This window comes from Scyliorhinus torazame, unplaced genomic scaffold (genome assembly GCF_047496885.1).
Source record: "Scyliorhinus torazame isolate Kashiwa2021f unplaced genomic scaffold, sScyTor2.1 scaffold_730, whole genome shotgun sequence".
Taxonomy (NCBI): Eukaryota; Metazoa; Chordata; class Chondrichthyes; order Carcharhiniformes; family Scyliorhinidae; genus Scyliorhinus; species Scyliorhinus torazame.
This window is the reverse complement of record NW_027308457.1, coordinates 80,942-93,315: the sequence shown is the minus strand read 5'-3', so window position 1 is coordinate 93,315 and position 12,374 is coordinate 80,942. Positions and strand designations below refer to the sequence as shown.

The 12,374-nt window shown below is 56.1% G+C and overlaps 1 protein-coding gene across 1 annotated transcript in view; it reads left to right on the top strand.

The window, feature by feature from the left end:
- Nucleotides 1–1,249: 1,249 nt before the first annotated feature.
- Nucleotides 1,250–12,374, top strand: part of srrt (serrate RNA effector molecule homolog (Arabidopsis)) — a 49,356-nt gene continuing 38,231 nt past the window's right edge. Inside the window, exons 1-4 of the mRNA XM_072494632.1 lie at nucleotides 1,250–1,413; nucleotides 2,832–3,001; nucleotides 6,741–6,907; nucleotides 7,008–7,166. Coding sequence (XP_072350733.1) covers nucleotides 1,397–1,413; nucleotides 2,832–3,001; nucleotides 6,741–6,907; nucleotides 7,008–7,166 — 513 coding nt within the window. The 5' untranslated portion in view covers nucleotides 1,250–1,396. The remainder of the gene's footprint in view (nucleotides 1,414–2,831; nucleotides 3,002–6,740; nucleotides 6,908–7,007; nucleotides 7,167–12,374) is intronic.

The window sequence follows — 12,374 nt, the reverse complement described above, 5'->3', positions numbered from 1 at the left end:
GGTGTGGGGTCATCACTGTCCCGGGAGTGTGGGGTCATCACTGTCCCGGGGGTGTGGGGTCATCACTGCCCCGGGAGTGTGGGGTCATCACTGCCCCGGGGGTGTGGGGTCATCACTGTCCCGGGAGTGTGGGGTCATCACTGCCCCGGGAGTGTGGGGTCATCACTGCCCCGGGGGTGTGGGGTCATCACTGTCCCGGGAGTGTGGGGTCATCACTGTCCCGGGAGTGTGGGGTCATCACTGTCCCGGGGGTCATCACTGTCCCGGGGGTGTGGGGTCATCACTGTCCCGGGAGTGTGGGGTCATCACTGTCCCGGGGGTGTGGGGTCATCACTGCCCCGGGGGTGTGGGGTCATCACTGTCCCGGGGGTGTGGGGTCATCACTGCCCCGGGGGTGTGGGGTCATCACTGTCCCGGGAGTCATCACTGTCCCGGGAGTGTGGGGTCATCACTGTCCCGGGGGTGTGGGGTCATCACTGTCCCGGGAGTGTGGAGTCATCACTGTCCCGGGAGTGTGGGGTCATCACTGTCCCGGGGGTGTGGGGTCATCACTGTCCCGGGGGTGTGGGGTCATCACTGCCCCGGGGGTGTGGGGTCATCACTGTCCCGGGAGTGTGGGGTCATCACTGTCCCGGGGGTGTGGGGTCATCACTGTCCCGGGGGTGTGGGGTCATCACTGTCCCGGGGGTGTGGGGTCATCACTGCCCCGGGGGTGTGGGGTCATCACTGTCCCGGGAGTGTGGGGTCATCACTGTCCCGGGAGTGTGGGGTCATCACTGTCCCGGGAGTGTGGGGTCATCACTGTCCCGGGAGTGTGGGGTCATCACTGTCCCGGGAGTGTGGGGTCATCACTGTCCCGGGGGGTTGGCGGTGGTCGTGATACCTGGACCTTTGGGGGTTATATGGAAGATTGCAAATACAGTAAAAAGCACTTGTACGTTGTTCTCTCCTCTCGTCTCTCTCGGGTATTTTTGTTCCGCTTGTTAATCTGACCCAGGACGACTCTGCGCTGGAGTGCAGCATTGTCGCTCGCTCGCTCTGTGTGCGCGCCTCTCCACTGAAGTGGGAGGGGCAGGTATCGCTATTTAACTAACCTCTTAACTTTTTGTCCTTTTGTTATCTGGAGTTTGTAGTCTTTTTTTGGTTTGTATAATGTTAATTCTGACACTTTCTTCCCCCCCTTCGAAAACAAGGTGCAAGAGAGCAAATGTGAAGCCAAACCCTGGCCCCCTGCCGTTGGAACCCTTTGTGGTGAGAAGAGCTAGTTAGCCACACACTGCGCACAATGCAGTGTCAGCAATCCCAAAGTATTAGAGCTTAGTTAGTCAGGGACAAAAATCACTGGTAATGAAAAGAGTCAACAAAACGCTCGCTCGCACACTTGAGATTCTTCGAGATGACTTCGACACCTAAGTATTATTATTTTATCCGTACGTAAGCTGCCAAAACGAATAATTCTTGAAGTAAAAGGTTTTATATTTTTTTAAAAACGCAAATTAATTTGGTGATTTGTACAGTTTCTTTGGCTAGGGTTATTTTTTTTTCTCTCTGTTAACTGACGTCTATTGATTCTGTTAGAGATTTTTCAGAGGGGGGGGGGGGGGTGGTGGGGGGGGGGGGGGTGAGCTAAACAAGGCAGGTGCCGGAAGCGCCATCACACGCGAGGATCATGGTTTTTTGAGACCCAACAGGGTACGCTCCCGATGAACCGGCCCCCCCCCCCCCGTCCTCGCTCGTTCCTGATTTCGGTGATTCCCCTTTCGGGCTGACCCCGTCCAGTCGAATGGGAGGCGTGGGGCTCGGCTGTCTCCTCCTCCTCCTCCTCCCCCCCCCCCCCCCGGCGGTGGACCATTCGGCCCAGTCCTGCCTGTTCTGTCCCTCAGTCCAAGCCATCCTGATCGGAAGCTGCTTTTCCTTCCCTAGTCCTCAACGGCGTTGTCTCGATCTGCATGCTGGTTAGAATCCCCCCACCCCTTCAGACAGGAACGAGGGCGGGGCTGTGACCTTAAACTGAGAGTTCAGACAAACGGGGACGAAATGGGGTTGCGGGGGTAACTTTTCAAACACTCTGGGAGTGTCGGAAATCTGAATCTTTTTTCCCACCCCCGGAAAAAAGTTTTGTCACGATGGAAACTTTGGAAATTGAAACTGTGCGTTCCCTGATTTGGGGATTGGGTTTGCTGGGGGAGCTGAGGTGGGTTAAATGGGTCTGAGGTGCCTGTTGGTCCAGTTGAATCCTAGCACGGGCTGGAAGGGCTGAATGGGCAGCCTCCTGTGTATCGTACTGCATGAGCAGCCCTGGAGTGGAGGCTCCCGACTGCAGGTTGAGACATTGACATTGGAGCGATAACTGTGAATAGTTTGTGCAGCAGCGGGAAGTGACTCGCTTTAGCACTGGGTGGGGGAGGATGTAGCAGTGTGGTCTCCATGGCCACACTGGGCAGCGAGGATGTAGCAGTCTGGTCTCCATGGCCACACTGGGCAGCGAGGAGTTAGCAGTCTGGTCTCCATGGCCACACTGGGCAGCGAGGAGTTAGCAGTCTGGTCTCCATGGCCACACTGGGCAGCGAGGATGTAGCAGTCTGGTCTCCATGGCCACACTGGGCAGCGAGGAGTTAGCAAGGGTATCATTTAATGCCATCGGGAGAGGAGTCAATATTGAAAATCCTCAAATTTCTGGGCCCCGGTTGAGTTGTTATCCTGCCTTGTTTAATCACTATCCCCTCTGGACAATCCCTGCTTGCTGCATGTATTCGATCAATCTTACTGCCAGATTTCTGCGTGCTGCAGGGTCTGATTGGCACTGACTACCGTTTATTTCTCCATTGAAGGTTCCGCTCTAAGTATCACCCAGATGAGGCTCTGAAGCGAAAGCAGGATGCTGACTATGGACTGCGCACGAGACTCAGTGTGTACTGCTACCTGATGGAGCACAGCTGGTTCGATGGGCTCTCGCTCGACATTGATAAGGCCAATATCATCATGAAGGCTTTAGACGCTGGTAAATGTTGGTTGTTACCTTGCTATATTTCTGTTGTCACCGCCTTCCCAGTCAGTTCCACATGCAGCACGGCCTATCAGCGGAAAGCTATGTCACCAGAGGCAGCCGCACTGTCAGAGGGACAGTACTGAGGGAGTGCCGCACTGTCACAGGGTCATTACTGAGGGAGCACCGCACTGTCAGAGGGTCAGTACTGAGGGAGTGCCGCACTGTCACAGGGTCAGTACTGAGGGAGTGCCGCACTGTCAGAGGGTCAGTACTGAGGGAGTGCCGCACTGTCAGAGGGTCAGTACTGAGGGAGTGCCGCACTGTCACAGGGTCAGTACTGAGGGAGTGCCGCACTGTCAGAGGGTCAGTACTGAGGGAGCGCCGCACTGTCAGAGGGTCAGTACTGAGTGAGTGCCGCACTGTCAGAGGGTCAGTACTGAGGGAGTGCCGCACTGTCAGAGGGTCAGTACTGAGGGAGTGCCGCACTGTCAGAGGGTCAGTACTGAGGGAGCGCCGCACTGTCAGAGGGTCAGTACTGAGGGTGTGCCGCACTGTCAGAGGGTCAGTACTGAGGGAGTGCCGCGCTGTCAGACGGTCAGGACTGAGAGAGTGCCGCACTGTCAGAGGGTCAGTACTGAGGGAGTGCAGCACTGTCAGAGGGTCAGTACTGAGGGAGTGCCGCACAGTCAGAGGGACAGTATTGAGGGAGTGCCGCACTGTCAGAGGGTCAGTACTGAGGGAGTGCCGCACTGTCAGAGGGTCAGTACTGAGGGAGTGCCGCACAGTCAGAGGGACAGTGTTGAGGGAGTGCCGCACTGTCAGAGGGTCAGTACGGAGGGAGTGCCGCACTGTCAGAGGGTCAGTACTGAGGGAGTGCCGCACTGTCAGAGGGTCAGTACTGAGGGAGAGCCAGTGCGGGTGTACAGTGCTGTACGCTCTGTGAGCCAGTGCGGGTGTACAGTGCTGTACGCTCTGTGAGCCAGTGCGGGTGTACAGTGCTGTACGCTCTTGTGAGCCAGTGTGGGTGTATAGTGCTGTACGCTGTGTGAGCCAGTGTGGGTGTACAGTGCTGTACGCTGTGTGAGCCAGTGCGGGTGTACAGTGCTGTACGCTCTGTGAGCCAGTGCGGGTGTACAGTGCTGTACGCTCTTGTGAGCCAGTGTGGGTGTATAGTGCTGTACGCTGTGTGAGCCAGTGTGGGTGTACAGTGCTGTACGCTGTGTGAGCCAGTGCGGGTGTACAGTGCTGTACGCTCTGTGAGCCAGTGCGGGTGTACAGTGCTGTACGCTCTGTGAGCCAGTGCGGGTGTACAGTGCTGTACGCTCTGTGAGCCAGTGCGGGTGTACAGTGCTGTACGCTCTGTGAGCCAGTGCGGGTGTACAGTGCTGTACGCTGTGTGAGCCAGTGCGGGTGTACAGTGCTGTACGTTCTGTGAGCCAGTGTGGGTGTACAGTGCTGTACGCTGTGTGAGCCAGTGTGGGTGTACAGTGCTGTACGCTCTGTGAGCCAGTGCGGGTGTACAGTGCTGTACGTTCTGTGAGCCAGTGTGGGTGTACAGTGCTGTATGCTCTGTGAGCCTGTGCGGGTGTACAGTGCTGTACGCTCTGTGAGCCAGTGCGGGTGTACAGTGCTGTACGCTCTGTGAGCCAGCGCGGGTGTACAGTGCTGTACGTTCTGTGAGCCAGTGCGGGTGTACAGTGCTGTACGTTCTGTGAGCCAGTGTGGGTGTACAGTGCTGTATGCTCTGTGAGCCTGTGCGGGTGTACAGTGCTGTACGCTCTGTGAGCCAGTGCGGGTGTACAGTGCTGTACGCTCTGTGAGCCAGCGGGGGTGTACAGTGCTGTACGTTCTGTGAGCCAGTGTGGGTGTACAGTGCTGTACGCTCTGTGAGCCTGTGCGGGTGTACAGTGCTGTACGCTCTGTGAGCCAGTGTGGGTGTACAGTGCTGTACGTTCTGTGAGCCAGTGCGGGTGTACAGTGCTGTACGTTCTGTGAGCCAGTGCGGGTGTACAGTGCTGTACGCTGTGTGAGCCAGTGCGGGTGTACAGTGCTGTACGCTGTGAGAGCCAGTGCGGGTGTACAGTGCTGTACGCTGTGTGAGCCAGTGCGGGTGTACAGTGCTGTACGCTCTGTGAGCCAGTGCGGGTGTACAATGCTGTGAGCGCCAGTGCGGGTGTACAGTGCTGTACGCTGTGTGAGCCAGTGCGGGTGTACAGTACTGTACGCTGTGTGAGCCAGTGCGGGTGTACAGTACTGTACGCTGTGTGAGCCAGTGCGGGTGTACAGTGCTGTACGCTCTGTGAGCCAGTGCGGGTGTACAGTGCTGTACGCTGTGTGAGCCAGTGTGGGTGTACAGTGCTGTACGCTCTGTGAGCCAGTGTGGGTGTACAGTGCTGTACGCTGTGTGAGCCAGTGCGGGTGTACAATGCTGTACGCTCTGAGCCAGTGCCAGTGGACAGTGCTGTACGCTCTGAGCCAGTGCCAGTGGACAGTGCTGTACGCTGTGTGAGCCAGTGCGGGTGTACAGTGCTGTACGCTCTGTGAGCCAGTGCGGGTGTACAGTGCTGTACGTTCTGTGAGCCAGTGCGGGTGTACAGTGCTGTACGCTGTGTGAGCCAGTGCGGGTGTACAGTACTGTACGCTGTGTGAGCCAGTGCGGGTGTACAGTGCTGTACGCTCTGTGAGCCAGTGCGGGTGTACAGTGCTGTACGCTGTGTGAGCCAGTGTGGGTGTACAGTGCTGTACGCTCTGTGAGCCAGTGTGGGTGTACAGTGCTGTACGCTGTGTGAGCCAGTGCGGGTGTACAATGCTGTACGCTCTGAGCCAGTGCCAGTGGACAGTGCTGTACGCTGTGTGAGCCAGTGTGGGTGTACAGTGCTGTACGCCCTGTGAGCCAGTGCGGGTGTACAGTGCTGTACGCTCTGTGAGCCAGTGTGGGTGTACAGTGCTGTACGCTCTGTGAGCCAGTGCGGGTGTACAGTGCTGTACGTTCTGTGAGCCAGTGTGGGTGTACAGTGCTGTACGCTGTGTGAGCCAGTGCGGGTGTACAGTGCTGTACGCTCTGTGAGCCAGTGTGGGTGTACAGTGCTGTACGCCCTGTGAGCCAGTGCGGGTGTACAGTGCTGTACGCTGTGTGAGCCAGTGTGGGTGTACAGTGCTGTACGCTCTGTGAGCCAGTGTGGGTGTACAGTGCTGTACGCTGTGTGAGCCAGTGCGGGTGTACAATGCTGTACGCTCGAGCCAGTGCCAGTGGACAGTGCTGTACGCTGTGTGAGCCAGTGTGGGTGTACAGTGCTGTACGCCCTGTGAGCCAGTGCGGGTGTACAGTGCTGTACGCTCTGTGAGCCAGTGTGGGTGTACAGTGCTGTACGCCCTGTGAGCCAGTGCGGGTGTGCAGTGCTGTACGCCCTGTGAGCCAGTGCGGGTGTAGGGTGCTGTACGCTCTGTGAGCCAGTGTGGGTGTACAGTGCTGTACGCTCTGTGAGCCAGTGCGGGTGTACAGTGCTGTACGCTCTGTGAGCCAGTGTGGGTGTACAGTGCTGTACGCTGTGTGAGCCAGTGTGGGTGTACAGTGCTGTACGCTGTGTGAGCCAGTGTGGGTGTACAGTGCTGTACGCTGTATGAGCCAGTGCCAGTGGACAGTGCGATCCACACTGGTATCGGTTATAATGTGATCTTCTCAGTCGATGTGACCAAACCCTGATTGCATCTGCTTTTAAAATAAACGTCTCCTTGCTCCCTTTCCCGGCAGCTGTTATAAAGATGGAGGGCGGAACAGAAAACGATGTGAAAATCCTGGAGCTGGAGGACGAGGAGGAAAAGGCGGAAAAACTGGAGCTTGTGAAGAAGGAAGAAGCACGGATGCCGGAGCCGGACAAGAAGACTGCGGACAAGGACAAGGAAGAAGACAGCAAACAGGTCACTGGCGTTCGGTTATTCTTCTTGAAAGACGGCAAAGTAATTGCTGTAAAATATAACCCGGAGCTCACTGTGTAAACTAATCTCCTCCCTGAACCAGGTGGAAAACACTGAGCCGCCTGAGGAGGAGAAGAAGGAACAAGAAGAAGAGAAGAAGTTGAAAGAGTCGCCGGAGGAAGAGGAGAAGGGAGAGGAGGGGGAGGAGAAGGAGGAGGTTGAACAGTCCGAGCCAGCCAAAGAGAGCCCAGCGCCTGTGAAGGTGGGTGGTCCCATTAGTGTTGACAGTGAAATACTGGGGTGGGGTATTCAGGGGATTATGGGGGTGCTGCTCGGGAGCATGAGATCCTGGCTAGTTCCCAGACCGGCCTGGGTCAGGACATTCTCAACTGCTCTCGCTAACCGAGCAAAAAGTGTTTGGTACGGGATGTTGTCTGCAGAGCGAGGGTGTTTGATACGGGAGCGTGTCTGCAGAGTGAGGGTGTTTGATACGGGAGCGTGTCTGCAGAGTGACGGTGTTTGATACTGGAGTCTGTCTGCAGAGTGAGGGTGTTTGATACGGGAGCCTGTCTGCAGAGTGAGGGTGTTTGATACTGGAGCCTGTCTGCAGAGTGAGGGTGTTTGATACGGGAGCCTGTCTGCAGAGTGACGGTGTTTGATACGGGACCGTGTCTGCAGAGTGACGGTGTTTGATACGGGAGCCTGTCTGCAGAGTGACGGTGTTTGATACGGGAGCGTGTCTGCAGAGTGACGGTGTTTGATACGGGAGCCTGTCTGCAGAGTGAGGGTGTTTGATACGGAAGTCTGTCTGCAGAGTGAGGGTGTTTGATACGGGAGTCTGTCTGCAGAGCGAGGGTGTTTGATACGGGAGTGTGTCTGCAGAGTGACGGTGTTTGATACGGGAGTGTGTCTGCAGAGTGACGGTGTTTGATACGGGAGTCTGTCTGCAGAGTGAGGGTGTTTGATACGGGAGTGTGTCTGCAGAGTGAGGGTGTTTGATACGGGAGTCTGTCTGCAGAGTGAGGGTGTTTGATACGGGAGTCTGTCTGCAGAGTGACGGTGTTTGATATGGGAGCGTGTCTGCAGAGTGACGGTGTTTGATACGGGAGCGTGTCTGCAGAGTGAGGGTGTTTGATACGGGAGCCTGTCTGCAGAGTGACGGTGTTTGATACGGGAGTGTGTCTGCAGAGTGAGGGTGTTTGATACGGGAGCGTGTCTGCAGAGTGACGGTGTTTGATACGGGAGCGTGTCTGCAGAGTGAGGGTGTTTGATACGGGAGTCTGTCTGCAGAGTGACGGTGTTTGATACGGGAGTCTGTCTGCAGAGTGAGGGTGTTTGATACGGGAGCCTGTCTGCAGAGTGACGGTGTTTGATACGGGAGCGTGTCTGCAGAGTGACAGTGTTTGATACGGGAGTCTGTCTGCAGAGTGAGGGTGTTTGATACGGGAGCGTGTCTGCAGAGTGACGGTGTTTGATACGGGAGTCTGTCTGCAGAGTGAGGGTGTTTGATACGGGAGTGTGTCTGCAGAGTGAGGGTGTTTGATACGGGAGTCTGTCTGCAGAGTGAGGGTGTTTGATACGGGAGCGTGTCTGCAGAGTGACGGTGTTTGATACGGGAGTCTGTCTGCAGAGTGACGGTGTTTGATACGGGAGCGTGTCTGCAGAGTGAGGGTGTTTGATACGGGAGTCTGTCTGCAGAGTGACGGTGTTTGATACGGGAGCGTGTCTGCAGAGTGACTGTGTTTGATACGGGAGCCTGTCTGCAGAGTGACGGTGTTTGATACGGGAGTCTGTCTGCAGGGTGAGGGTGTTTGATACGGGAGCGTGTCTGCAGAGTGACGGTGTTTGATACGGGAGCGTGTCTGCAGAGTGACGGTGTTTGATACGGGAGCGTGTCTGCAGAGTGACGGTGTTTGATACGGGAGCGTGCCTGCAGAGTGACGGTGTTTGATACGGGAGCGTGTCTGCAGAGTGACGGTGTTTGATACGGGAGCGTGTCTGCAGAGTGACGGTGTTTGATACGGGAGCCTGTCTGCAGAGCGAGGGTGTTTGATACGGGAGTGTGTCTGCAGAGTGACGGTGTTTGATACGGGAGTCTGTCTGCAGAGTGACGGTGTTTGATACGGGAGCGTGTCTGCAGAGTGACGGTGTTTGATACGGGAGCGTGCCTGCAGAGTGACGGTGCTTGATACGGGAGCGTGTCTGCAGAGCGAGGGTGTTTGATACGGGAGTCTGTCTGCAGAGTGAGGGTGTTTGATACGGGAGTGTGTCTGCAGAGTGAGGGTGTTTGATACGGGAGCGTGTCTGCAGAGTGAGGGTGTTTGATACGGGAGCCTGTCTGCAGAGTGACGGTGTTTGATACGGGAGCCTGTCTGCAGAGTGACGGTGTTTGGTACGGGAGCGTGTCTGCAGAGTGAGGGTGTTTGATACGGGAGCGTGTCTGCAGAGTGAGGGTGTTTGATACGGGAGCCTGTCTGCAGAGTGAGGGTGTTTGATACGGGAGCGTGTCTGCAGAGTGAGGGTGTTTGATACGGGAGTCTGTCTGCAGAGTGACGGTGTTTGATACGGGAGCGTGTCTGCAGAGTGAGGGTGTTTGATACGGGAGTCTGTCTGCAGAGTGACGGTGTTTGATACGGGAACGTGTCTGCAGAGTGAGGGTGTTTGATACGGGAACGTGTCTGCAGAGTGACGGTGTTTGATACGGGAGTCTGTCTGCAGAGTGACGGTGTTTGATACGGGAGCGTGTCTGCAGAGTGACGGTGTTTGATACGGGAGCGTGTCTGCAGAGTGAGGGTGTTTGATACGGGAGTCTGTCTGCAGAGTGACGGTGTTTGATACGGGAACGTGTCTGCAGAGTGAGGGTGTTTGATACGGGAGCCTGTCTGCAGAGTGACGGTGTTTGATACGGGAGCCTGTCTGCAGAGTGAGGGTGTTTGATACGGGAACGTGTCTGCAGAGTGACGGTGTTTGATACGGGAGCCTGTCTGCAGAGTGAGGGTGTTTGATACGGGAGCGTGTCTGCAGAGTGAGGGTGTTTGATACGGGAGCGTGTCTGCAGAGTGACGGTGTTTGATACGGGAGTCTGTCTGCAGAGTGAGGGTGTTTGATACGGGAGTCTGTCTGCAGAGTGACGGTGTTTGATACGGGAGCTTGTCTGCAGAGTGACGGTGTTTGATACGGGAGCGTGTCTGCAGAGCGAGGGTGTTTGATACGGGAGTCGGTCTGCAGAGTGACGGTGTTTGATACGGGAGCGTGTCTGCAGAGTGACGGTGTTTGATACGCGAGTCTGTCTGCAGAGTGACGGTGTTTGATACGGGAGTCTGTCTGCAGAGTGATGGTGTTTGATACGGGAGCGTGTCTGCAGAGCGAGGGTGTTTGATACGGGAGTCGGTCTGCAGAGTGACGGTGTTTGATACGGGAGCGTGTCTGCAGAGCGAGGGTGTTTGATACGGGAGTCGGTCTGCAGAGTGACGGTGTTTGATACGGGAGTCTGTCTGCAGAGTGAGGGTGTTTGATACGGGAGCGTGTCTGCAGAGTGAGGGTGTTTGATACGGGAGCCTGTCTGCAGAGTGAGGGTGTTTGATACGGGAGTCTGTCTGCAGAGTGACGGTGTTTGATACGGGAGTCGGTCTGCAGAGTGACGGTGTTTGATACGGGAGCGTGTCTGCAGAGTGACGGTGCTTGATACGGGAGTCTATCTGCAGAGTGACGGTGTTTGATACGGGAGCCTGTCCGCAGAGTGAGGGTGTTTGATACGGGAGCGTGTCTGCAGAGTGACGGTGTTTGATACGGGAGCGTGTCTGCAGAGTGAGGGTGTTTGATACGGGAGTGTGTCTGCAGAGTGAGGGTGTTTGATACGGGAGCGTGTCTGCAGAGTGACGGTGTTTGATACGGGAGTCTGTCTGCAGAGTGAGGGTGTTTGATACGGGAGTCTGTCTGCAGAGTGACGGTGTTTGATACGGGAGCTTGTCTGCAGAGTGACGGTGTTTGATACGGGAGCGTGTCTGCAGAGCGAGGGTGTTTGATACGGGAGTCGGTCTGCAGAGTGACGGTGTTTGATACGGGAGCGTGTCTGCAGAGTGACGGTGTTTGATACGCGAGTCTGTCTGCAGAGTGACGGTGTTTGATACGGGAGTCTGTCTGCAGAGTGATGGTGTTTGATACGGGAGCGTGTCTGCAGAGCGAGGGTGTTTGATACGGGAGTCGGTCTGCAGAGTGACGGTGTTTGATACGGGAGCGTGTCTGCAGAGCGAGGGTGTTTGATACGGGAGTCGGTCTGCAGAGTGACGGTGTTTGATACGGGAGTCTGTCTGCAGAGTGAGGGTGTTTGATACGGGAGCGTGTCTGCAGAGTGAGGGTGTTTGATACGGGAGCCTGTCTGCAGAGTGAGGGTGTTTGATACGGGAGTCTGTCTGCAGAGTGACGGTGTTTGATACGGGAGTCGGTCTGCAGAGTGACGGTGTTTGATACGGGAGCGTGTCTGCAGAGTGACGGTGCTTGATACGGGAGTCTATCTGCAGAGTGACGGTGTTTGATACGGGAGCCTGTCCGCAGAGTGAGGGTGTTTGATACGGGAGCGTGTCTGCAGAGTGACGGTGTTTGATACGGGAGCGTGTCTGCAGAGTGAGGGTGTTTGATACGGGAGTGTGTCTGCAGAGTGAGGGTGTTTGATACGGGAGCGTGTCTGCAGAGTGACGGTGTTTGATACGGGAGCGTATCTGCAGAGTGAGGGTGTTTGATACGGGAGTCTGTCTGCAGAGTGAGGGTGTTTGATACGGGAGCGTGTCTGCAGAGTGACGGTGTTTGATACGGGAGTCTGTCTGCAGAGTGACGGTGTTTGATACGGGAGCGTGTCTGCAGAGTGACGGTGTTTGATACGGGAGCGTGTCTGCAGAGTGAGGGTGTTTGATACGGGAGCCTGTCCGCAGAGTGAGGGTGTTTGATACGGGAGCGTGTCCGCAGAGTGAGGGTGTTTGATACGGGAGTGTGTCTGCAGAGTGAGGGTGTTTGATACGGGAGCCTGTCCGCAGAGTGAGGGTGTTTGATACGGGAGCGTGTCTGCAGAGTGAGGGTGTTTGATACTGGAGCCTGTCTGCAGAGTGAGGGTGTTTGATACGGGAGCGTGTCTGCAGGGTGACGGTGTTTGATACGGGAGCGTGTCTGCAGGGTGACGGTGTTTGATACGGGAGTCTGTCTGCAGAGTGACGGTGTTTGATACGGGAGCGTGTCTGCAGAGTGACGGTGTTTGATACGGGAGTCTGTCTGCAGAGTGACGGTGTTTGATACGGGAGTCTGTCTGCAGAGTGAGGGTGTTTGATACGGGAGCCTGTCCGCAGAGTGAGGGTGTTTGATACGGGAGCGTGTCTGCAGAGTGAGGGTGTTTGATACTGGAGCCTGTCTGCAGAGTGAGGGTGTTTGATACGGGAGCGTGTCTGCAGGGTGACGGTGTTTGATACGGGAGCGTGTCTGC